This window comes from Artemia franciscana, chromosome 21 (assembly GCF_032884065.1).
Source record: "Artemia franciscana chromosome 21, ASM3288406v1, whole genome shotgun sequence".
In the NCBI taxonomy this organism is placed as follows: domain Eukaryota; kingdom Metazoa; phylum Arthropoda; class Branchiopoda; order Anostraca; family Artemiidae; genus Artemia; species Artemia franciscana.
Window position 1 is genome coordinate 24,443,850 of NC_088883.1, and position 26,403 is coordinate 24,470,252.

Here is a 26,403-nt window from a genome sequence, read left to right on the forward strand (position 1 = left end):
AAAATTCTTAAGTAATTTTTTTTAATAGTAAAACTGCTAATAAGCCATTGCTTTACAAGTCATATTTAATTGCACTGAACTTACCTCGTGAAAATTATGTTTCAGGCATACGACCTCAAAATATTACTTTTAAGCCAAATCAAACATATTTGAGCCCCAGATAGATACAAAACAGTATTAAGAGGAGTATAGGGCAAGAAAAAGTGAAAAATGAGAAAGAAAAATACATAATATAAAGGCGAGAAAGAAACTCGAAGAATTCCTCCGAATAACTCCAACAATATATCTTATGGAAAACCTTCCCAGCTTCCACACCAAATTCATCATCATTTTGAACATCCTAACATCGGATTAACTAACATTATATTACAAAAAAAAAAAAAAACGTGACTTGTCTACTCAATTATTTAACGATATTTGTTCCTTAGTCTTACTAATTTTTGTTTTATTAAATTAACAAAGTAAAAACATTCAAAATGTATTCCGTTTTCAGTAAAGTGCAAATATCTCATGGTTTAGAGAAGCAATGGAGGTTTTCAGCCCTATTCATGTTCATTTTTGCTGATTTTGACGTTGATTCGGCTATTTAATTTAATTTTTGTTATTTCTGGGTTTCATTTATTTATTGATGGCAATTTGTAGCAGTTTTACCCTTGCAAAAATTTTGACTTTATTTTTGGTTTAATGGATCTCTTTACTTTTCTTTGAAGAACATTTTTTTTGAAAAAAGGTTTAGAATTAATTTCTGTTCGTTTTTTATTGACCTTGCCTGTTTTTGGAAAGATAAATATTTTATATTTTTTTCTATAAAAATTCATAGTTTGCCTTGCTGCTTGTGTTTTGGAGAATCTTTTTCAACTATCTTTAATCCTGAGAAAAATAGTTTTGTGTCATCTAATTTTATGTCTCCTCAAGTTGACATGAAAAATAAAACTTAATACCATTCCCAAGAAATTCTATCTATGCTCTTTGACAAACTGGATACAATTACATCTTTTTAAATATTTAAATTGTAAGAGCAGGATTGGTAATAGCAGTAGCCTCGAAAGTTTCAACGAAAGGGTAATTTTCGATATATTGCTGTGGTGTCTTACTGACAGCCATACACACAGTTCCTTCTGATTAATTTTTAAGCAGCATTTAATTTAAAAATTTTATGAATTAATTGCTTAATTGTTGGGTTTGACATATTCAACATCTCTAGAGGCATAGTTACTGGACCGTTCTACTATACTGAACAAAATGGCTGTCTAAAACTTTTGACTGGATCTGTATGGAAAATGAATGGGGTTCAGAGAAAGGCTTTCTTTTGACTCTTAAAAAGAGTACTGAAAATTTTAGTTTCCAATCGAACTAGCAATTTCAAAAGTCAATATCTCTATATCTCTAGCTATTAAAGAGGGGCGCTGCCTACAATACTGCTTTTACGTATATGAGGGGGTGCGCCCCCTCGTCAATACCTCACTTTTTATACAAAAGTTCGAATTTTGTTCCAATTCTTTGTCCTTATATACTCTTTTGAAAACCTGCATGCCTATAGTTTTTTTTAATTGAAACTCCCCCAAAAAGTTTCACCTCAATATCCTTAGCGTCATTAGTTCCAGTAACCGTAATGTTAGTATTAAATACATATAGTACCTTCTTGTTAGATCAAGATCTACCGTAACTTACCCTTAAAGGTCATACTTAATAGATGTTTTTCAGGTATTGCTAATTACTTTGACATAATCTTGTTAAAGTAATGTCAAAGTTTAGGATTCTATAGTTGCCTTTACGGAAGAAAGCTGTTAGAGACGCTAGGCAATCTCTTTAATATTAAATATGTTAAATTAATGTTTAAATATATTTTTTGTTAACATCAAAAGGCTTAAAAAAGGACTTAAATTGTTGTTCAACTCATTAAAGAGGCTGCAAGCTACCATTTAGTTACATGAAGTTTAGCATAGTGTTCTGTAAATTAATTTGTATCAAAAATATCTAGTGTTTTATTCATCAATATTATTTATGCAAATTTAAGAAAATGGATACGAGCTTGTAAAGAGGTTTGCAGAATGAAAACCCCATTTATATAAGAAAAACATATGCAACAAGTCGAACGTTGCACATGTTCGATACGTTAGGGATAAATACCTCTCTAGCAAACATGTTAGAGTTGTAAAGTACACGGTAAACCTACTTCTGGTCATTGAAGGTCATCTAATCATTTATTTATTATTATGAAATAATAATAATACATAAATTTATAAATTTATTTATTGTTATTAAATAACAATAATAAATAAATGATAAACTACAGATATTTATGTGTAAACAATCGTATTTGTGAATAAATTATTCATACACTGTAAAAAACAGAATAACTATGAATATTTGCTGAAATTAATTGGAGAAACTGAAAGTTCTTTGCGCCTAGTTTTATTGGTTAGAACACTAAAATGCACAGAAATCCAAACACGCTTTAAAGTCCGTTTCAACACTTTGAAAATTTGAGGTAAGCACTAGAAGAGATGAATTTTACTATCCTCAAATGCAAGTATGAAACAAAAACAAAGCGGGAATACTAAAAATTCGAGATCTGCACTTGAAGAGATCAATTTTATTATCTTCAAACCCAAATATGAAACTACACCCACACGAAAAGATCAAACACATTTTCTCAGGCTCGAACTTAAAACTTATGGACTCTTATATATTTGGAATTAGGTTAAAACGCAGATTATCTTGATGAAATACTTGTTATCAAAAACCTTTCATTTGTGTGAGTGACTATCAAACAGTTCGTTGTCACAAAACTGTGTCAAATTGTTTCAACTAAACTGTGCGTTACACCTTTACCAGGAACTGTTTGATCTGTCCAACACGCTTAAGACTAAAAATCCAGGATTAATTACAAATAAGTCTTGGTCCATGTGAGCATTATCTGATGCCATTATAAGACTAATTCCTGTTTTATATAAACGTTGAGGTACAGTTTTGTCCCAAACATCCCAAACACGACGGCGATAGTCATTTAATCGATTCCTGTTTGCTCTTCGAGCTTCATGGGAGCGTAGGCCAGGAGGCCATCGACTTTCATTTGAATTCTCAATCAGAGTCTTAACCATCTCCAAAGGACATCCTGAACCGGAGAGCTCCTCTTTCACATGCTTGAAAAAGAAAAATCCGTTGAGATTCTTAGAACAATATTTAACAAAATAAAACTCGGCTGAAACAAATCCCACTATTTGCAAAAAGCTCAGTCTAACCTACTTATACTTAAATCAAAGTCAGGGAGGGGCAGTTGCCTCCAAGTCCTAGTAAATCACGCCCCTGACTAATTGGGATGAGTCCACTCAAAGACAAAAAAGACAGCATTAAAAATTGATAAAGAATAAATATAGTAAAAAGAAACCGAGCGTCGCTCTGTCCCTTGTATTGTTGCAGAGTATGTTATAAAATAGTATCAAGCAGTTTTAAGGGATTTTTCTGGGTGGGGGGGGGGGCAATTTTCTCAGTCCTTAAGTACTTCTTTGGAAAAGGGGGTTTGGATGGAGGGCTAGCTGGCCTATAATATTTGTAAAGTTCTATATTATGCTGAAACTGTTAGTTATATTTTCATTAAGATCCCTCGAGTTTTTGGGGGTGATAGGTAACATTTGATAGGTAACCTATAACCTAATGAACTTTATATGTTTTAAATTAGCATCACTGAAGGTCACTGGAGGAAAAAATCAATTTAATAGCGGAAAATTCTAACCTATACTCAAAAAGTTGTATATTTCATGAATCGTGAGTTGACAAAGGAAAGATGAAAAAAAATAATATTAAAAGGTTTTTTATTCTTTAAACTTTGTAGCACACTGTATTACAGCTCTTTCTCACCTCTAATAAACACTGTGGCATAAATTTCAATCATAGATTCCCCTGATGTTAGCAGAAACATTTATGTAGGCATTTTTACGTTGCATTTTTTGTTGCTCCTAAGGAGTGATTATTAAGCATCAATGTCTACACAATAGAACTCAAAGCTGTAATAAAATTTGAATACTTAAAGGCGAGCACGTAACTACCGAGGCTATCAAAATAAAATTCATATTATTTTGTATAATTTTGTTTAAATATATTAAATATAAAGTATTATATACTCTGTTCCTTAGGTATATTCACACATGAAAACTGCTATTTGCAACAATTTTTCTTTCAAGTTATTAAAAATTATAACAATTTTAGGAGAGTGCTATACTATTGTCGGTGTTACCAGATTTGGCCATGAAAATAGGCAGCATTAATCATTTAAACTCTACAACAGTTTATATACATTAAAAACTCAAATAATAACAGTCTCTCGATTCCCTTACAATCAAGAGGTGGGACGTTCCATTTATTTTGTGTTTTCTATTGACTCTTATTTAATATATCCAACTTTACAAGCTCTGCTCTCTGTTGGGGGTTAGTATTTAAAGACATCTATACTTCAAAGCAAAATTAGCCTTCTTGAGCTACTTGGTCCAATAGTTTTTTGTTTTCACAGTCCTTGGTACTAGGAAAGAAACAATTAAAATTCAAAACATATGTTATCAATAACAAGAAAATAATTTAAAAAAAGTGGAATATATACAATATTAACCATGGGGCTTACATTGTAAACAGCAAGGAACACAAACATAGTAACAACACCAAACACAATTTGTGGATGGTGTTGGTCTTTCACAAATTTGCCAGAGGCTTTGGCCAGAGACTAATATAATGAGTGGTTGATTTTTCAATTCCTGTAACTTTTTGTTCAATGTCAAGTTCCCATATTTTATTCGGCTGGTAGTTCAAAGTCATCATTACTGCTAGTACATTGCATTAATTCAAAACAACTCAGAATGACATACCGAAAGGATATATCTTAATTCTCTAAACTTTTTGTAATGACAATATTCAGTGAGCAAAATAAATATGCTCTCATTTAAGAAGCTTAATTTAAGCTAATATCTAAACTTCAGTGCAATTAGAACATTCAAATTTGCACAATATATATGACTTGAATTTGACTGAAGCTATTCATTCTATTTTAGTTCTCAGGAATAATGAGACAGCTATTTAGAGACTTTGGTCAGAAAACGAATCTTTGGGATAATAATCTTCAAAATTACACTTATTGGCAGTAATTGCACTTCATATGAGTGAGTTTTGAATGTGAGATTTCAGAGGAAGACAACTTTGACAATTTAGAAACATGGCTGGCAAATACAAGAAATAAAATTACCTCTAAAATGACCTTGCTGCGAATTGATGATGTAGTGGAATAAAAGAAACCAGTCTTAAATGCCCTCTGAACGATCAACAATTTTGTTAACCATCTTTTATCTGCAAGTAATGTGCCCTGGAAACACAAAAATATTAATTAGCTGCTTATTCAGTTATATTCGTCTATATCTATTTATATAAAAATAAGTTGTCTGTCTGTCTGTGGATCAGGTGACGTCATGTTTCTGTGTCGGCTGACGTCATGAAATTAGTTGTCATTTTTGCTTTGACGGTGACGTCATTCAAGATATTTAAGACATATGTTCACGTAGAAATCTATTAATGTTTAAGTTTACAATGACTGATGAACTTACCATGGCAAAAGCCGATGAAGATGCTCAAAGAGTCTATGCCAAAAAACTTGCTGCTGATAGAGAAAGTCAGAAAAGAAAGCGTGCCGAGGAACTACCAGAGCAACGCGAAAGCAGACTTGCTGCTAAAAGAGAAAGTGAAAAAAGAAGGCGTGCCGAGGAATCAAAAGAACAGCAGGGAAACAGGCTTGCGGCTAAAGAAAGCAAAACCGCGCAGTTAGATGAAAATCCACCTGGAAAGCGAGAGTCAAAACATATCAAAACTGAAAATGATAGCGATGATGATTGGGTTTGGGATTTTGACTTGGATAAGGTCATCAATGCCTACCAGATTTAAGTTAAAAAACAAAGGTTCGGCGATATGTACTTCATAGTGACGTTGAAAAATAAAGAAGAAAAAAAAAACTGAAAAAATGTAAAAAACTAAAAAAAAACTAAAAAGAAAAAACACTCAAAGATAAATTACAGACCGGGACACAAATGACGACCGACACAGAGGGAATATAAATGATGACCAGGAACCTCAAAGAAAAATTACAGACTGGGACACCCGGACACAAATCACGACCGGGAATATAAATGACGACCGGGACGCAGGGACACAACTACAACGGGGACGTCGGGGGCACAGGCGGGATATTTAATTGACGACTGAGACACAGGGATTGTTTGAATAGAAATTACAGACCGGGACACAAATGACGACCGGGACACTGGGACACAGGGAATATAAATGACGACCGGGACACTCAAAGAGAAAATACAAACTGGGACACCAGGACACAAATGACGACCGGGACACAGGGAATATAAATGCTATTTATATGCACAGACAATGGGACAGCAAAGAATGTTGTATATTCGCATGTTTTACGTAGTTAAAAATATATATTTATATCTATCTCTATTCACAGGTGGGACACAGAAACACAGCTACAATGGCGCGTAACGACTTACGCGCGCGGGGGGGCTTGGAGGGGCGCGACGCGCGCCACCAACTAGGTGTTGGGGTGGCGCGAAGCGCCATCCCAACAGCTAGTATATATATATATATGTATATATATATATATATATATATATATATATATATATATATATATATATATATATATATATATATATATATATATATATATATATATATATATTCCACCTGACTAAAGACAGAAAGATAAATGAAATAATTATGTTATAAAATAAATGATAAAATATATAAATGAAATATAATCATTAAAAGAAACAAATAAATAACAATTGAACAGAGTGCTGGCTATGCATATTCATCTCTTTGTTGAAGGAAACAAAATCGTTTTTAAAATTAACAGGGCATGCAATTACTTAAACAAATGAAACAAACTGTTAGAAAAGAAAAATTCAAACAATCTTTTTAGCAAGAATTATAAAAGGTGAATCAAAATTCACGTACGTTCAAGGGTGTCTAAAAGACAACTTCAGAATTACTTCAGCCAATAGAATTTTGTGATTAAAAATCCTCCTCAATTTTGACAAAATGTTAAGTTTCTGTTAAATATCCATGTCAGCATTATGCCTTAATGTTCTAAATATTAATAATAACTTTGTAAATTATTGGACAAAATTAAAAGGTGATCAAACATTATGAAAGAATATTAATTTTATCCAAAAGCTAAAGAGCTCAAAAATCTAAAAAATGTTCTGACCATTTAACAATAAAAGCAATTAAAAACAATAAAACAATAATAAAGCCATTAAAAACAATAAACAATAAAAGCAATTAAAAACCGAAGAGGATTTTCTTTTTAAAACACATTTTCATTTTATTTGATTTTATTCCTATTTTGATTTATTTGTTTTATTTGATTTTATTCCTATTTATTTATTTTATTTTATTCCTATTCCTATTTTGATTCCTTATTTGATATTTTATTCTTATCAAGCAAGTCAGCTAGGTGACGTTCTCTTATCTACCCCATCAAAACCTCTCCACTCTGTACTTTTTTTCTTAAAATGTCGTGCAAGTTTCGACACGTTTCGTGTTATATTCAATATTCACTACGTTTTTTTATATTGATATTTGTTTGAAGCATGTTATATTTGCTGCAATATTGAACAGCAGCACATCAAAAAAGCAGAGAAGAACTTAATTTAATAAGACATATTTATACAGAAGAACAAGCTATAAAACTATTTGCAGTTTTTTCTAGTTATCAATATTCTCCCTTTTCTGTCAAATAAGACAAAATCACATTCTAAAATACATTTTCTATCTCGGCGTGATGATTTCTCATCTATTCAAAAGTTCTGTATCAAGGATGCCAGGAATAGTCCCTAAATGCGATAGATTTTCTATCGATGTGCCTGTCGCATAGTTTATTACCACTTTGTAGCATCACCTACAAGAGTAACTGCAACGTCAGCATCACTGATTGACAATATTATGACGAATTTCGAGACAAATCTATAAGGATAGTGTTGGTGGACTCTTCTGATCATTTCATGTTGTTTTCTGAATTAAAAAGTGAGCTTAAACCAAATAATTTATTTTTTTCCAAAAAGTCACGGTTACTCAATAAGAAAAAACGCTACGACTATTAAAAGAAAGATTAAGTATTATGAATGATAATGGACCTTTCGAATCTGAGGATGTGAACCACGTCATGGATTTATTTTTAAAGCAGTTTAAGGAAATATTAGATGAAACATGCCCGGTGAAAAAGATTGGTCTGAGACGTTATCAATCTCCTAACAAGCCGTGGATAACTGAAGGCATACTACGATCTATAAAGTTTAAAAATCAGTTATTCAAGAGGCAACTTAACTGTCCATCTGATGAAAATATTTCTGAATTTAAAAGGTATAAAAGTCAATTGTCAAAAATTCATCGTTTGCAAAAAGGAATTATTCTGAACGAGAGTTTGAGAAAGTTCGTTTCTCTCCGAAAAAGACTTGGTTTCTAATTAACGAATGCCTTAGTAAGAGGAAGGACCAAAGTTTTCCAGATGAAATGTGCATGCCTGAAAATCAAGTACCTCTTAATGATAAGAAGGAAATAGCAGATGCCCTAAACCGGCAATTTGCTAAAATAGGGGAGAAAACTGCTGAGTCTACTGCCTCATCAGGGTCAAGTAGTCAAAATAAAAATGACTTTAGAAATTTCCTTCCGCCATCCCATGATAAGTCAATATTTTTAACACCGGTTTCTGAACAAGAATTAAAGAATGTAGTTACTCTTTCGAAAAATGGTCGTTCTGAGGGTATTGATGGATCATCGACATTTCTGTTGAAAGAAATACTCCCCCAAATTTCGCACATTTTATGTCATATAATAAACCTGGCATTTAAAAATGGGACGTTTCCTTCGTCGTTAAAAGACTCAAGAGTATTGGCTCTTTACAAAGGAGGAGAGAAAATAAATCCATCAAATTATAGGCCTATATCGCTCCTGTCGGCTTTTTCTAAAATAATTGAACGTTGTCTGTATAATAGAATAGTGCGTTTTTTAGATCATTTTGAAATGATAAATCACCTTCAGTTCGGATTTCGCAAATGTCAATCTACCGATCATGCGGTCCTATTACTAACACAGTATGTCCATGATATTCTTGACAGTGGAGAAATACTAGCTTCCATTTTTCTTGACATTAAAAAAGCGTTTAATTCAATATCTCATGATATTTTCATACATAAGTTGGATCATTACGGTATAAGAGGGCCAGCAAAATCCCTAATAGCATCTTATATTAAGGACCGTTCTCAGTATATGGATGGAGGTGATGTTTCATCTGAAATGACTCGTCAATCTAATACCGCTGGTGTCCCGCAAGGGTCAATACTTGGTCCCTTACTTTTCTTAATTTATGTGAACGACCTGAATAATTCAATGAGAATATTTGGTTTAAATTTGCAATTTGCAGATGACACTGCGTGTACTGTTGCAGGGAAAGATGTGAGCTGTTTGAAACTTGCATTGGAGAAAGCTTTCAACCATCTTCTATTGTGGCTTGAGTCGAATTACCTAGCTCTTAACGCTGATAAAACGAAATTTGTGGTTTTCTCGCGTTGTAACGCTGCAGTTCCTGAGCTTCAACTAATTGAAGCAAGTGATTTTAAAATAAAGATTTCACGAGCAGCAACTATGCGATACCTCGGAGTCCTCCTTGACTCTAATCTATCATGGAAGCCTCGTATATCTAATCTGCGGATGAAATTGGGGAGAAATACAGGGATAATGCAAAGAATCAGGTCATCCCTTCCCTTTGAAGCAATGAGATCACTTTATTATGCACTTATTCATTCTCATTTAATGTTTCCATCACTTTTTTACCTTAACACATTTAGTTCTCATATTGCGCCACTTCAGAGACAACTGAATAAAGCTTTGCGGGTCCTTAAGAGCTACTTGCCTTCCCCTAAATTATATCCAGCAAAGTCGTCAGCTGGTTCTCTGTATTGCTTCTTTAACATTCTTCCTTTAAGACATTTTGTTACGGTTGAATCTATCCTCTTCAAAATGAAGTATGACCGTGGTTCTGTGGACCGCGGGTATGACCGTGGACCCTAGTATGACATCTAACTAGAAATTTCAATAAATTATATCAGCCAAGAATAATAAATGAAAGATCGAAATTTTCCCTTCGAAACTCGGTAATTCGGTATTGGAATATTTATACGTCTAAATTGGATACTTCAAAATCAATTAAAACAGCTAAACGAAAACTTAAATTTATTTTGATTTATTGAAAGAAAATTTGTGACAAGTGAATTGTTGTGGGTTGGTGGGGGTCGCCTTTGGGATGTTATGTTTGTTCCCATTTTATATGGTTTTTTATGATACTGGACCTAGCCGTTCCCCAGGGTTCTTGGTATCTTTTATTTATTTTTATGTTTATTTCGCTGGACGCTTCAACGGGTGGTGCTGTTGACCGGGCAATTGACGGGGGAATATGTTTAATTACACTTGTTTGAATTGCATGTAGTGAAGTATGGATGTTGTATTTATTTAAAGAAGCTTTTTTTCCATCCCGTGCATTACGAATTTGTCTTCTCAGCCGGGCTCTGGACATTTTGTAACTTATTTTATTATTATAATGAACCTGAACCATAGACAAGTCTCCACTCCTACAAACTTTAAAACCAGTCTTTGCATATATGAATGAAGTATATTTACGAAATGTAGTTATTCAAATATGAATTTATGATCTTCTTCTTGTAATGAATGTATATTAATTTTATTGCAATTCCAACATTGGTTTTGTTTGATAATGGTGCGGTTATTCCCCCTACTAAACCAGAAAGTGCGAGATTCTTGCTTTATTACATTCGGACATTTTTATCATTTAGACAAGAACTTTTAGGACAAAAAAAATATATATAAAAAAAAAAAAAAAAAAAAACAAAAAAAAATCCGAAAGTGAACAGAAAAAAGTCGCTTTTGTATGGTCTAAACAAGAATTAACTGTAAAATAAAACCATATGGTAGAGAAGGAAAGAAAAACGCAGAGGGCGTGTGTCATCAGCAAGGTTAGTCAATACAAAATGGCTCTGTAGGAAATAAAATCAGCCAGAAGAAAACAATTCCAAGATAAATTTTGCTTTAGAAATTGCAAACTTTCCAAGATAATTTGACCAACTTCGTCACGGGGGATTTTACTGTTGCCACCACTCAAGGTCCTTGCTACCTAGGACTGTAAGATCCCAAAAATAGAGTCCATCACAGGGGGTGGCCAAATAGCTTCATCAGATTTTGGTTTTTACCAAAATGTTTTATAACACACTGGCAATATCATTTGTAGTTATACTCTGACCTTACCACGCTATAGATTGCTATTACAAAAAAAAAACAACAACAAAAACGTGACTTCTTAAGTTTATTGAAAAAATCAAAAAGAAAAATTTTGAAAGTTTTGAAGTTTTTTGAAAAATCAAAAAACGACCGAGATCCGTTGATTTTTGAATTTAAAAAAAAGGGAATAGTCAAAGTCATGGCCAATTGTAGAAAAAAGTTGCAATTATACACCAAGAGATTTGGGCCAGAAACAAAAAATTCAACTGTCTGTAATTGACTACAAAAAGTGCAGTGAACATGGGCTAGATGGGAACCCCATATGAGAATGAGTATATCCCATTAATTTGTTATCGCTATAAACTTTAACGTTACAATCAATCGCAAAAATAAGTTACTATATACTCTGACCTTACCACGCTATAGATTGCTATTACAAAAAAAAAAAAAAACGTGACTTACGTTTCTACGTTTCTTGAAAAAATCAAACAGAAAAATTTTGCTGTCACCAAAATAACTCTAATTGAACTCAAATTAAACTCTTCTTACATCATTGGATGTAGATGAAAGGCCCAATAAAGTCATCTTTTTCATTACAAATAACAGTGCTTGTTAAATTAAGTAAATAAAATAGTAAAATTTATTGCTTAAGAATAGCTTTACTTTCTTATTAGGACAAATGTTAGCTATTCTCCCATTTAGCCACTTCCAATTTAGCCAATTTTAGAATTTGTTGCTTTTAGCCAGTAATAATAAACGAAATTGTTTCACCTATGCATTTTTGTTGCTGCAATTTCTCATACTAAGTACAGAAAAGAATACTCTTCAAAAGGGTTTCAGTTTCATGGCAACTATAAAAAGTAACTTAGTGCCCAATGGTAAACAGTAATATTGAACTCAATTCAGGGGAACAAGGGTATTTAAAACCCTCTAAGATTTCGATAAATAACTTTTTCCTTATTGCCATTCAAAAAGCTTTTTTTCATATTTTCAGAAAAAAAATAACAAAAAACACCAACCCTAGATTTTGAAAAACACATTTATCCTCTCTCCGAATTTCTATGAATTTACTCCACTGAATTCCCCTCAATCTCTTTGAGTCGAATGACCTTTTCATTGCTGCTGAATTTTCAGACCTAATCTGTAGAAGTGTTTACCTACCAACTAATTATCGCTCTTTGCTATGAGAGAGTAAGTTCACAAATGCTTGCAAAAGGCTAGCGAGTTTTGTCAAGAGAGTTTCAAAGCACCCAAACGCTTGAGTTTTGATCGCAGGAGACTTCAATTGTGACTTAACAGATAGTTCATCGAAAAAAAAACCTAACTCCTTCTGAATTCCCTTCCCACACACTGTGGCCTTAATGAAAAAGTAATAGCCCTTGGGCTTACCACCTATCTTGCAGAAATTAACCATGCATTAAAGTGTGCTGAAGCTTCAGCTGTCCCGTGCAAGCGGGTTAGGAAAGGCTGTCAAGTTCAAGGTTGGTCAAAAAACCCTTCCCTTATGTCCACGTGCGAGCATTTTTAAATTCGGCTGAATAAATGGAGGGATTGTGGCAGGCCGAATTCTGGGACAGTTCATGGTTTGCGGCTACGTTCTAAATATTTTTTGCTAAAATGTTAAAACATCTTATTGAGAAAAACACTCATACAATTGCAAAAAACCCTTCAAAGCTCTGGAAAAAATTTGAACCCCCTTGTGAATACATTTGTGCCAATAATATTCCTGAGCCTGAGCGGATAAACTATTATAAGCATGAGTTTTTTCGTCTCCCGATCCTGCCCTTGAATCAAAATTTGAAAAAGAATTAAGTATTAAAGAATTAATTTGAAAAAGAAGAGATCAATTTTATTATCTTCAAACACAAATATAAAACTATACCAACACGAAAAGATCAAACACATTTTCTCAGGCTCGAACTTAAAACTTATGGACTCTTATATATTCGGAATTAGGTTAAAACGCAGATTATCTTGATGCAATACTTGTTTTCAAAAACCCCTTCATTTGTTTCAGTGACTATCAAACAGTTCGCTGTCACAAAACTGTATCAAATTGTTTCAACTAAACTGTGCGTTACACCTTTACCAGGAACTGTTTGATCTGTCCACCACACTTAAGACTAAAAATCCAGGATTAATTACAAATAACTCTTGGTCCATGTGAGCATTATCTGATGCCATTATAAGACTAATTTCTGTTTTATATAAACGTTGAGGTACAGTGTTGGGGACAATGTCCCAAACACGACGGCGATAGTCCTTTAATCGATCCCAGTTTGCTAATCGAGCTTGATAGGAGCGTAGGCCAAGAGGCCATCGACTTTCATTTGAATTCTCAATCAGAGTCTTAACCGTCTCCAAAGGACATCCTGAACCGGATAGCTGCTCTTTCACTCGCTTCAAAAAGAAAAATCCGTTTAGATTCTTAGAACAATATTTAACAAAATATAACTCGGCAGAAGCAAATCTCACTATTTGCAAAAAGCTCAGTCTAACCAACTTATACTTGAGCCAAATTCAGGGAGGGGCAGTTGTCTCCAAGTCCTAGAAAATCACGCCCCTGACTGACTGGGATGAGTCCACTCAAAGACAGCATTAAAGATTGATAAAGAATAGAAATAGTATAAAGAAACCGAGCGTCGCTCTGTCCCTTATTTTGTTGCAGATTATGTTATAAAATAGTATCAAGCAGTTTTAAGGTATTTTTTTTGGGTGGGTGGGGGACACTTTTCTCAGTCCTGAAGTACTTATTTCAGAAAAAAGGGGTCTGGATGGGGGGCTAGTTGGCCTATAATATTTGTAAAGTTCTATATTATGCTGAAACTGTTAGTTACATTTTCATTAAGATCCCTCGAGTTTTTGGGGGGTGATAGGTAACATTTGATAGGTAACATATAACCTAATGAATTTTATGTTTTTTAAATTAGCATCACTGAAGGTCAGTGAAGGAAAAAATCAATTTAATAGCGGAAAATTCTAACCCATACTCCAAAAGTTGTATATTTAATGAATAGTGAGTTAACAAAGGAAACATGAAAACCAATGATATTAAAAGTTTTTTTTTTCTTTAAGCTTTGTGGCACACTGTATTACAGCTCTTTCTCACCTCTAATAAACACTGCGGTATAAATTTCAATCATAGATTCCCCTGGTGTTAGCAGAAACATTTATGTAGGCATTTTTACGTAGGCCCTATATTTACTTGTTTGTTGCTCCTAAGGAGTGATTATTAAGCATCAATGTCTACACCATAGAACTCAAAGCTGTAATAAAATATGAATACTTAAAGGCGAGCACGTAACTACCGAGGCTATCAAAATACAATATATTTTATTTTGTATAATTTTGTTTAAATATATTAAATATAAAGTATTATATACTTACCTTAGGTATATTCACACATGAAAACTGCTATTTGCAACAATTTTTCTTTCAAGTTATTGAAAATTACTAAAATTTTAGGAGAATGCTACACTTTTGTCAGTGTTACCAGATTAGGCCGTGAAAATAGGCAGAATTAATCATTTAAACTCTATTTCCTTACAATCAAGAGGTGGGACGTTCCATTTATTTTGTGTTTTCTATTGACTCTTATTTAATATATCCAACTTTAAAAGCTCTGCTCTCTGTTGGGGGTTAGTATTTAAAGACATCTATACTTCAAAGCAAAATTAGCCTTCTTGAGCTACTTGGTCCAATCATTTTTTGTTTTCACAGTCCTTGGTACTAGGAAAGAAACAATTAAATTTCAAAAAATATGTTATCAATAACAAGAACATAATTGAAGAATAGCGGAATATATACAATATTAACCATGGGGCTTACATTATAAACAGCAAGGAACACAAACAGTAACAACACTAAACACAATTTGGGGATGGTGTTGGTCTTTCACAAATTTGCCAGAGGCTTTGGCCAGAGACTAATATAATGAGTGGTTGATTTTTCAATTCCTGTAACTTTTTGTTCAATGTCAAGTTCCCATATTTTATTCGGCTGGTAGTTCAAACTCATCATTATTGCTAGTACATTGCATTAATTCAAAACAACTCAGAATGACATACCGAAAGGATATATCTTAATTCTCTAAACTTTTTGTAATGACAATATTTAGTGAGCAAAATAAATATGCTCTCATTTAAGAAGCTTAATTTAAGCTAATATCTAAACTTCAGTGCAATTAGAAAATTAAAATTTGCACAATATATATGACTGTTGAATTTGACTGAAGCTATTCATTCTATTAGAGTTCTCAGGAATAATGAGACAGCTGTTTAGAGACTTTGGTCAGAAAACGAATCTTTGGGATGATAATCTTCAAAATTAAACTTATTGGCAGTAATTGCATATGAGTGAGTTTTGCATGTGAGATTTCAGAGGCAGACAACTTTGACAATTTAGAAACATGGCTGGCATATACAAAAAATAAAATTACCTCTAAAATGGTCAAAGAAAATCGTTGTTGTGAAGCTCTGGGGATAATATAGATATTAGTCTTAAATGCCCTCTGAACGATCTTAAATTCTGTTAACCATCTGCTATCTGCAAGTAATGTGCCCTGGAAACACAAAAATATTATTTAGCTGCTTATTCAGTTATATTCGTCTATATATATATTCGTCTATATATATATATATATATATATATATATATATATATATATATATATATATATATATATATATATATATATATATATATTATATATATATATATATATATATATATATATATATATATATATATATATATATATATATATATTCCACCTGACTAAAGACAGAAAGATAAATGAAATAATTATGTTATAAAATAAATGATAAAATATATATATGAAATATAATCATTAAAAGAAACAAATAAATAACAATTGAACAGATTGCTGGTTATGCATATTCATCTGTTTGTTGAAGGAAACAAAATCGTTTTTAAAATTAACTGGGCATCCAATTACCAAAACAAATTTAACAAACTGTTAGAAAAGAAAAATTAAAACAATCTTTTTAGCAAGAATTATAAAAGGTGAATCAAAATTCACGTACGTTCAAGGGTGTCTAAAAGACAACTTCAGAATTACTTCAGCCAATAGAATTTTGTGATTAAAAATCCACCTCAATTTTGACAGAATGTTTAGTTTCTGTTAAATATCCATGTCAGCATTATGCCTTAATGTTCTAAATATTAATAATAACTTTGTAAATTATTGGACAAAATTAAAGGTGATCAAACATTATGACAGAATATTAATTTTATCCAAAAGCTGAAGAGCTCAAAAATCTAAAAAATGTTCTGACCATTTAACAATAAAACAATAAAAGCAATTAAAAACAATAAAACAATAATAAAGCCATTAAAAACAATAAACAATAAAAGCAATTAAAAACCGAAGAGGATTTTCTTTCTAAAATACATTTTCATTTTATTTGATTTTATTCCTATCAAGCAAGTTAGCTATGTGACGTTCTTCTATCTACCCCATCAAAACCTCTCCACTCTACTTTTTTTCTTAAAATTGCGTGCATGTTTCGACACGTTTCGTGTTATATTCAATATTCGCTACGTTTTTTTATATTGATATTTGTTTGAAGCTTGTTATATGTGCTGCAATATTGAACAGCAGCACATCAAAAAAGCAGAGAAGAACTTAATTTAATAAGACATATTTATACAGAAGAACAAGCTATAAAACTATTTGCAGTTTTTTCTAGTTATCAACATTCTCCCTTTTCTGTCAAATAAGACAAAATCACATTCTAAAATAGATTTTCTATCTCGGCGTGATGATTTCTCATCTATTCACAAGTTTTGCATCAAGGATGCCAGGAATAGTCCCTAAATACGATAGATTTTCTATCGATGTGCCTGTCGCATAGTTTATTACCACTTTGTAGCATCACCTACAAGAGTAACTGCAACGTCAGCATCACTGATTGACAATATTATGACGAATTTCGAGAAAAATCTATAAGGATAGTGTTGGTGGACTCTTCTGATCATTTCATGTTATTTTCTGAATTAAAAAGTGAGCTTAAACCGAATAAAATTTTTTTCCAAAAAGTCACGGTTACTCAATAAAAAAATCCACGAGATACACAAAAATCATAATATGCAGAATAATTATAGTTAGCGCATTTTGCATGCAACCCCACTATACTCTACCCCCACCCCACGATGTGTAAATATATAGCCCAAATTACATATTTCCTATCTATGCATCTCATTTGTTTCAACCCGTATACCAGTATATTGTGACGCAGCAAAAACTGGAAAAACAAGTTACAATCCATTGAAAATATAAAATTTGGGCTATATATTTGTACATTAGGGGGGGGGGTGAAGTAAGTATAGTGAGGCTTCATGCAAAGTGTGTTAACTATGCTTATTTTGCAGATTAAGAAGTAAGAATTATTTTCTTAACATGGGTACTTGCTGTGGTCGATATATCATGCAGATACCAAATTATACCCTTAAAAAATTTCGAAATGTAGTATAATAGTCCATTTCGTGGATTAACGACCTGAATAATTCAATGAGAATATTTGGTTTAAATTTCCAATTTGCAGATGACACTGTGTGTACTGTCGCAGGGAAAGATGTGAGCTGTTTGAAACTTGCATTGGAGAAAGCTTTCAACCATCTTCTATTGTGGGTTGAGTCGAATTACCTAGCTCTTAACGCTGATAAAACGAAATTTGTGGTTTTCTCGCGTTGTAACGCTGCAGTTCCTAAGCTTCAACTAATTGAATCAAGTGATTTTAAAATAAAGATTTCACGAGCAGCAGCTATGCGACACCTCGGAGTCCTCCTTGAATCTAATCTATCATGGAAGCCTCGTATATCTAATCTGCGGATGAAATTGGGGAGAAATACAGGGATAATGCAAAGAATCAGGTCATCCCTTCTCTTTGAAGCAATGAGATCACTTTATTATGCACTTATTCATTCTCATTTAATGTTTTCATCACTTGTTTACCTTAACACATTTAGTTCTCATATTGCGCCACTTCAGAGACAACTGAATAAAGCTTTGCGGGTCCTTAAGAGCTACTTGCCTTCCCCTAAATTATATCCAGCGAAGTCGTCAGCTGGTTCTCTGTATTGCTTCTTTAACATTCTTCCTTTAAGACATTTTGTTACGGTTGAATCTATCCTCTTCAAAATGAAGTATGACCGTGGTTCTGTGGACCGCGGACCCTAGTATGACATCTGACTAGAAATTTCAATAAATTATATCAGCCAAGAATAATAAATGAAAGATCGAAATTTTCCCTTCGAAACTCGGTAATTCGGTATTGGAATATTTATACGTCTAAATTGGATACTTCAAAATCAATTAAAATAGCTAAACGAAAACTTAAGTTTATGTTGATTTATTGAAAAAAATGTTGTGACTAGTGAATTGTTGTGGGTTGGTGGGGGTCGCCTTTGGGATGTTAAGTTTGTTCCCATTTTATATGGTTTTTTATGATACTGGACCTAGCCGTTCCCCAGGGTTCTTGGTATCTTTTAATTATTTTTATGTTTATTTCGCTGGACGCTTCAATGGGTGGTACTGTTGACCGGGCAACTGACGGGGGAATATGTTTAATTACACTTGTTTGAATTGCATGTAGTGAAGTATGGATGTTGTATTTATTTAAAGAAGCTTTTTTTCCATCCCGTGCATTACGAATTTGTCTTCTCAGCCGGGCTCTGGACATTTTGTAACTTATTTTATTATTATAATGAACCTGAACCATAGACAAGTGTCCACTCCTACAAACTTTAAAACCAGTCTTTGCATATATGAATAAAGTATATTTACGAAATGTAGTTATTCAAATATGAATTTATGATCTTCTTCTTGTAATGAATGTATATTAATTTTATTGCAATTCCAACATTGGTTTTGTTTGATAATGGTGCGGTTATTCCCCCAACTAAACCAGAAAGTGCGAGATTCTTGCTTTATTACATTCGGACAATTTTTATCAATTAGACAAAAACTTTTAGGACAAAACAAAAAAATATAATTCCTGACAAGACATAAAGATTCCAAATATTCTAAAATGAAAAAAAATAATAAAAAACAAATCCGAAAGTGAACAGAAAAAAGTCGCTTTTGTATGGTGTAAACAAGAATTAACTGTAAAATAAAATCATATGGTAGAGAAGGAAAGAGAAACGCAGAGGGCGTGTGTCATCAGCAAGGTTAGTCAATGCAAAATGGCTCTGTAGGAAATAAAATCAGCCAGAAGAAAACAATTCCGAGATAAATTTTGCTTTAGAAATTGCAAACTTTCCAAGATAATTTGACCAACTTCGTCACGGGGGATTTTACTGTTGCCACCACTCAAGGTCCTTGCTACCTAGGACTGCAAGATCCCAAAAATAGAGTCCATCGAAGGGGGTGGCCAAATAGCTTCATCAGATTTTTGTGTTTACCAGAATGTTTTATAACACACTGGCAATATCTTTTGTAGTTATACTCTGACCTTACCACGTTATAACTTGCTATCACAAATAAAAAAAAAACTGATTTCTTACGTTTCTTGAAAAAATCAAACAGAAAAATTTTGCTGTCACCAAAATAACTCTAATTGAACTCAAAATTAAACTCTTCTTACATCATTGGATGTAGAACAAAAGGGTCAATCGAGTCATCTTTTTCATTCCAAATAATAGTGCTTGTTAAGATAAGTAAATAAAGTAGTAGAATTTATTACTCAAGGGTAGCTTTACTTTCTTATTAGGACAAATGTTAGCTACTCTCCCATTTCAGCCACTTTCAATTTTAGGATTTGTTGCTTTTAGCCAGAAATAATAAACGAACTTTGTTTCACGCATACATTTTTAGTTTACCATTTCTAGTTTACATTTTTAGTTTACCACTCTGACCTTACCACGCTATAGATTACTATTACAAAAAAAAAAAAAAAAAAAAAAAAAAAAAAAAAAAAAAAAAAAAAAGAAAAAAAAAAGGGACTTCTTACGTTTCTTGAAAAAATCAAACAGAAAAATTTTGCTGTCACCAAAATAACTCTAATATAACTCAAATTAAACTCTTCTTACATCATTGGATTTAGATGAAAGGCCCAATAAAGTCATCTTTTTCATTACAAATAATAGTGCTTGTTAAGATAAGTAAATAAAGTAGTAGAATTTATTACTCAAGGGTAGCTTTACTTTCTTAATAGGACAAATGCTAGCTACTCTCCCATTTCAGCCACTTTCAATTTTAGAATTTGTTGCTTTTAGCCAGAAATAATAAACGAACTTTGTTTCACGTATGCATTTTTAGTTTACCATTTCTAGTTTACATTTTTAGTTTACCACTCTGACCTTACCACGCTATAGATTGCTATTACAAAAAAAAAAACAAAAAAAAAAACGTGACTTCTTACGTTTCTTGAAAAAATCAAACAGAAAAATTTTGCATACATCTTTTTCATTACAAATAACAGTGCTTGTTAAATTAAGTAAATAAAATAGTAAAATTTATTGCTTAAGAATAGCTTTACTTTCTTATTAGGACAAATGTTAGCTATTCTCCCATTTAGCCACTTCCAATTTTAGAATTTGTTGCTTTTAGCCAGTAATAATAAACGAAATTGTTTCACCTATGCATTTTTGTTGCTGCAATTTCTCATACTAAGTATAGAAAAGATTACTCTTCAAAAGGGTTTCAGTTTCATGGCAACTATAAAAAGTAACTTAGTGCCCAATGGTAAACAGTAATATTGAACTCAATTCAGGGGAACAAGGGTATTTAAACCCCTCTAAGATTTCGATAAATAACTTTTTCCTTATTGCCATTCAAAAAGCTTTTTTTCATATTTTCAGAAAAAAATAACAAAAAACACCAACCCTAGATTTTGAAAAACACATTTATCCTCTCTCCGAATTTCTATGAATTTACTCCACTGAATTCCCCTCAATCTCCTTGAGTCGAATGACCTTTTCATTGCTGCTGAATTTTCGGACCTAATCTGTAGAAGTGTTTACCTGCCAACTAATTACCGCTCTTTGCTATGAGAGAGTAAGTTCACAAATGCTTGCAAAAGGCTAGCGAGTTTTGTCAAGAGAGTTTCAAAGCACCCAAACGCTCGAGTTTTGATCGCAGGAGACTTCAATTGTGACTTAACAGATAGTTCATCGAAAAAAAAACCTAACTCCTTCTGAATTCCCTTCCCCCTCCTACTCAGTTATTGCAGAAACAGAAACTGTCAAGTTTATAGGTGTCCTGTCAGCGACTTCTAACCTTGATCATTTTATTGCATCTTTCCCCTATGAAACTGTTGAGGTAATTAGTGACAGCTTTTATTTGGTTCACCTTCCAATAAAGTTGAAAATAAAAGCTTCGTTTAATGCCTCTAAACAGCCAGATTTAGTGGTTTTATATAAAAGACTGGAAAAAAGATAACCGTGAGAGGTTTCGTTTTGAATGCGACAGAATATAAAAAAAAAAGTGTCCTTTCATTTGTTGTGCACACACTGGGGCCTTAATGAAAAAGTAATAGCCCTTGGGCTTACCACCTATCTTGCAGAAATTAACCATGCATTAAAGTGTGCTGAAGCTTCAGCTGTCCCGTGCAAGCGTGTTAGGAAAGGCTGTCAAGTTCAGGGTTGGTCAAAAAAAACCTTCCCTTATGTCCACGTGCGAGCATTCTAAAGTTTGGTTGAATATTTGGAGGGATTGTGGCAGGCCAAAGTCTGGGACTGTTAATGGTTTGCGGCTACGTTCAAAATATTTTTTGCTAAAATGTTAAGAAAACATAAGGCGGATCTTATTGAGAAAAACGCTCATAAAATTGCAAAAAACCCTTCAAAGCTCTGGAAAAAATTTGAACCCCCTTGTGAATACATTTGTGCCAATAATATTCCTGAGCCTGAGTGGATAAACTATCATAAGCATGAGTTTTTTGTTCTCCCGATACTACCCTTGAATCAAAATTTGAAAAAGAGGTGGTAAGTACATGTCTGAAAAAATGCAACAAAACTTCGACATTCATAATTAAGTCAAGTGATGTATTGTTTTATTGTAAAAAACTGAAGCAAAGAAACTCCACGGGAGTTGATGGAATTACTGCCAGACATTTTGATTATGCAAGTGTTTTCTTTTTAACTATTTATCTCTTTCAAATGTCTATTGAAAATAGAGTTGTTCCTTGAAGCTGTCATTTGTTATTTTGCTGTCAGCAAAATAACTATAATTGAACTCAAAATTAAACTTGTCTTACATCATTGGATTTAGATCGAAAGGCCCAATAAAGTCATCTTTTTCATTTCAAATAACGGTGCTTGATAAAATAAGTAAATAAAATAGTAAAATTTATTGCTTAAGGGTAGCTTTAGTTTCTTATTAGGACAAATGTTAGCTATTCTTCCATTTTAGCTACTTCCAATTTTGGAATTTGTTGCTTTTAGCCAGTAATTATAAACGAATTTGTTCCGCCTATGCATTTTACTACTTTTTTATCTTTACCTAATGCTCAAGTCCCCTTTTCTCAAAAATTAGTTTAACCTAGAATGCCCATTGGAAAAAATATGACAGAAACTGTGAAATTACCCCTTGAAAATGTGAAGAAAAGACTGACAACTGCTTATGCTTCAATTGTATCTAATATTAAACACATAGTTAAATTAAACCTCGCAACAATTTATAATAGCCTAGTTGTACGTCATTTCCTTTTCTTTGTCCAGTTTGGCAGTTTTTTAGTGAACTTCAGAAACTATCTGTTAGTTTCTCATAGAATATATTTTTGTTATGTTAAGTTCCTTCTCAGTTACCCTCCTTGGACTACAAATAGTTTCGCCTAATATGTGTTATTGATAAAAGACTACCTGATTTTGGTTCTTCCATGTCTATAGTATCTCATCCTTGGTCTGCATTATTTATTTGATTGTCTTTGATTTACTTGATTTGGTGTTAATTTGATTTGTATTTATAGCTTTTTTTATTACTCCATCTTAAGGGCGTCTCGTCCTCATTTTGTAAAAGATGAGTTATAAATAAACTAAATTGAAATTGAACAGTAAAGAATAACCTGATTTACTGCTTGACTTAGTCCAGCTGTTGGTAAAAGTTGCAAATCTGAACTGGTTGGCTTCTTCTCTTGGTTTACTTTTTTTAATGCATCAATTTCTGCTTTAAGTAAGTCCAATTCTGACAGTATCTTGGACACTTTTTCTTCCTGTTTTTTATTTTCTTTTTGAACTATTGCCAATTCAGTCTTCAGACTTTGTATACAGTTATGATTGCCATATTCTTCAAAGAGCATTGTAATTCCACATCCAGATTGGCAAGTAACAGGTCTTTTAGGGTTAAAATTGCATTCAAGAAGATGCACTGCTAGTCTTTCTAATGTCAATGAGGCAGAACATCCATGTGTCTGGTTGCTACAGCTTAAGGTTAATATACGTAAAAAGAAAAATATGGCAAAAATATGAATGATATTACTCAGGATAGCCAAAATTAACTAGCTTAGAGCAATAATAACATTTTCTAACTTAGAGAGCCATCTATGACTGTTCTGATATTTGTAAAATTGTCCCTTGTTCTGGCTTTGCATGTCCTATATATTTACTAAATCATGGTTGCAGCAATAGCTGCAATCTGTAAGGAGTAAACTTCATTTCAAAGTAACCAAAAGTCCAAGATCGTATTTTTAAAATAACTGTCAAATGAGATTTGTATTTATTTAAAAGTTATGAAGGAATGCAAAGTAAGTTTTAAAGGAATGTATGTTCACTCAAACAATAAAAGTTCATTGCAGAAACAAATTTTCAGAAATTCCTAAAAGAACTCAAATTCCTTCAAATTAGTGGCAGATAAAAATCAAAAGAACACTACTGGAATCCCCAATTTCAAAAACCCTAACTATGGCTTTTTGGGCATGAGTGCAGTAAAGACAGAAATTTTTTTGGCAGTGATGGGTTCATTTTTTTTTCGACTTTTCTTTCCGCCAGGGCAAGTACGCTACCACAATCTCATAAGAAGATGTTGAATGGCTCACTTAAAGCCATTCATCATATCTACGTGTTTTTTTTTTGTAAGTTCTTCTTGATAATACCATTGCAAAGTACCATACACGTTACTGAAAACGAACATTTTGGTTCCATTTCTGGAGTTGAAAGGCAGGGAAGTGAAACAAGGGTACCATAACAAAAACTAAGATTGTATCATCGTGAATAGGTCAAATGACAACTTTTTAATGATCAATGCTCTTAAACTTGTTGTGAACAACGGGATTAAAAATCTTCAGTTAGTGATAATTTGCTACTTGATTAAAGGACATATACATATGATTACTGACTGAGTCCAAGGAAATATTGAGAATAAAATACATGCCAAGAAGGCATTTATGACTCAGAGGAATTTAATGCCTCTAAATAAACATAACTTGCCAAGAAATGGCACGCAAAGATTTCAGCGATTTGAGAATTGAAAAGGAACTCAGAACTTTCCCTGTGACCTATATGACACAGTTGAAGGTCAATCTGAAAAGAAACGAAATCAGTGAAAATTACGACAGACTTGACAATCCCAATGTAGACTATGACTTCTCTTGAAACGGAAATTGAGATTGAATACCCCTTTACCACCTAGAAAAATCAGTACTATAGGGATAAGTTCTGATAAGAAATCAAAAATTGTCAAATGACTGATCTCTGTAATACCCCCAAGTAGAAATGAGTTTCAGCTCGAAGCGCCTGAGTGTGGCTTGGTTTCAGACCTTGTTAAAGTGGCTGATTTCCATTCTATTGATTTATTGAATATAATTAGTATCACAAGAAAATTGGGTGGTCTAAGTTTCCTATTATATTTCTTATGGTGTATAAACAGTAAATCTGCACAAAACTTTCTAAAGCACATTTTAGAAACAATATATATAATGAAATAGCCTATTTTCACAGGAATAGAGTCAATCTTCTGCAAAACAAGTTAATCTATAGAAATCAGTGTGAAAAACTGATTGAGAAGTACTATTCATTTATACTTTTTGAAGTATGGTTGCAAGGATGAAAAAATAAACTTCATTTAAACTTTGATAAAAATAAATTGACCTTAATGCACTAAATAAAGATAAAAAAAAAACTTCACAAAACTCATCTAGCCTGAGGTCTTTTAAAAATCAGTTTGTATATATCTGCAATATATAGAATTAAATAAATACCTAGACAGAAAATTCCTCAAGATCCTTGGAGCAGGCTTCAAAGCATCAACAGTTAAATTGGTTCTGTCTATAGGACAAGTCTGGCTTGATGTTAACCACTCAGTAATGCAAGTATTACAAAACCCATGTTCACATATTGGAGCCTTGAATATAAATACATCAATTATACAGAGGCATATGAAGAAACATTAAGAATTGAAGTAAAGTTAATGGAATCTCCCAGTATCAAAACTAAAAATATATACAAGTACGCACTGAAACGCATTGAGGTATATTAGTCTGGTGAAACTCCGATTTGTTTTTATGACTAACAAAGTAAAAAAAAAAAAAAAAAGATAAATTGACTAACAAGGTTTTGATAGAATGTTGCAGCAAGGGGATCAGTGTGATCCATTTCATATGTAGGAGGATATGAGTTTCACTTCCACTGATTGCTCATTTTTTATAATAAGTTTCAATACTTGCCAAGAAAGCAGTGATTATCCATAGAATCCGTCCCACATTCAAGCAAAATGATTGGGATAAAAATCTTGTCATTTTTTATCTCTTGTAGTTGACAAACTTTCACCTCTAAGACTTGATCCTTGTGTACTTAATTTTTGGCAGGTAAAATGTAAATTTTTATGTAGAATATTTAACTTAGGGATCAGACAATACTAAAGATTTTCCTGATTCTGGATATTTTTTGAAGATCATTGAATTTTGTTCATACTTTCATCTAGAATTCTTAAATCATAAGCATAATCTAAGTCCACAAAATTTTCCTCCCTGTTCAATTCTGTTCTCCCAATGCTTTTCCTGTGCTTCTTAAGAAAAAGTCCAAAAAAGTGGGATATAACACAACCCTGCTTAACTCCTGATTTAATACAAAATCAGCAACTAACCTCATTCCCTACCT

The 26,403-nt window shown here is 32.7% G+C and overlaps 1 protein-coding gene across 3 annotated transcripts in view; it reads right to left on the reverse strand.

The window, feature by feature from the left end:
- Positions 1-2,317: 2,317 nt before the first annotated feature.
- LOC136041032 (E3 ubiquitin-protein ligase NRDP1-like) overlaps positions 2,318-26,403 on the reverse strand; it is a 32,986-nt gene continuing 8,900 nt past the window's right edge. The window contains exons 2-5 of one of the 3 annotated variants that reach the window (XM_065725558.1): positions 25,510-25,648; positions 23,376-23,749; positions 5,234-5,350; positions 2,318-3,146 (exon numbers count right to left, since the gene is read on the reverse strand). In XM_065725558.1, coding sequence (XP_065581630.1) covers positions 2,832-3,146; positions 5,234-5,350; positions 23,376-23,749; positions 25,510-25,648 — 945 coding nt within the window. In that variant the 3' untranslated portion in view covers positions 2,318-2,831. Of the gene's footprint in view, positions 3,147-5,233; positions 5,351-13,186; positions 13,747-15,784; positions 15,908-23,375; positions 23,750-25,509; positions 25,649-26,403 lie in introns of those variants that run through there. The other 2 variants (XM_065725557.1, XM_065725559.1) reach the window with 2 other exon arrangements.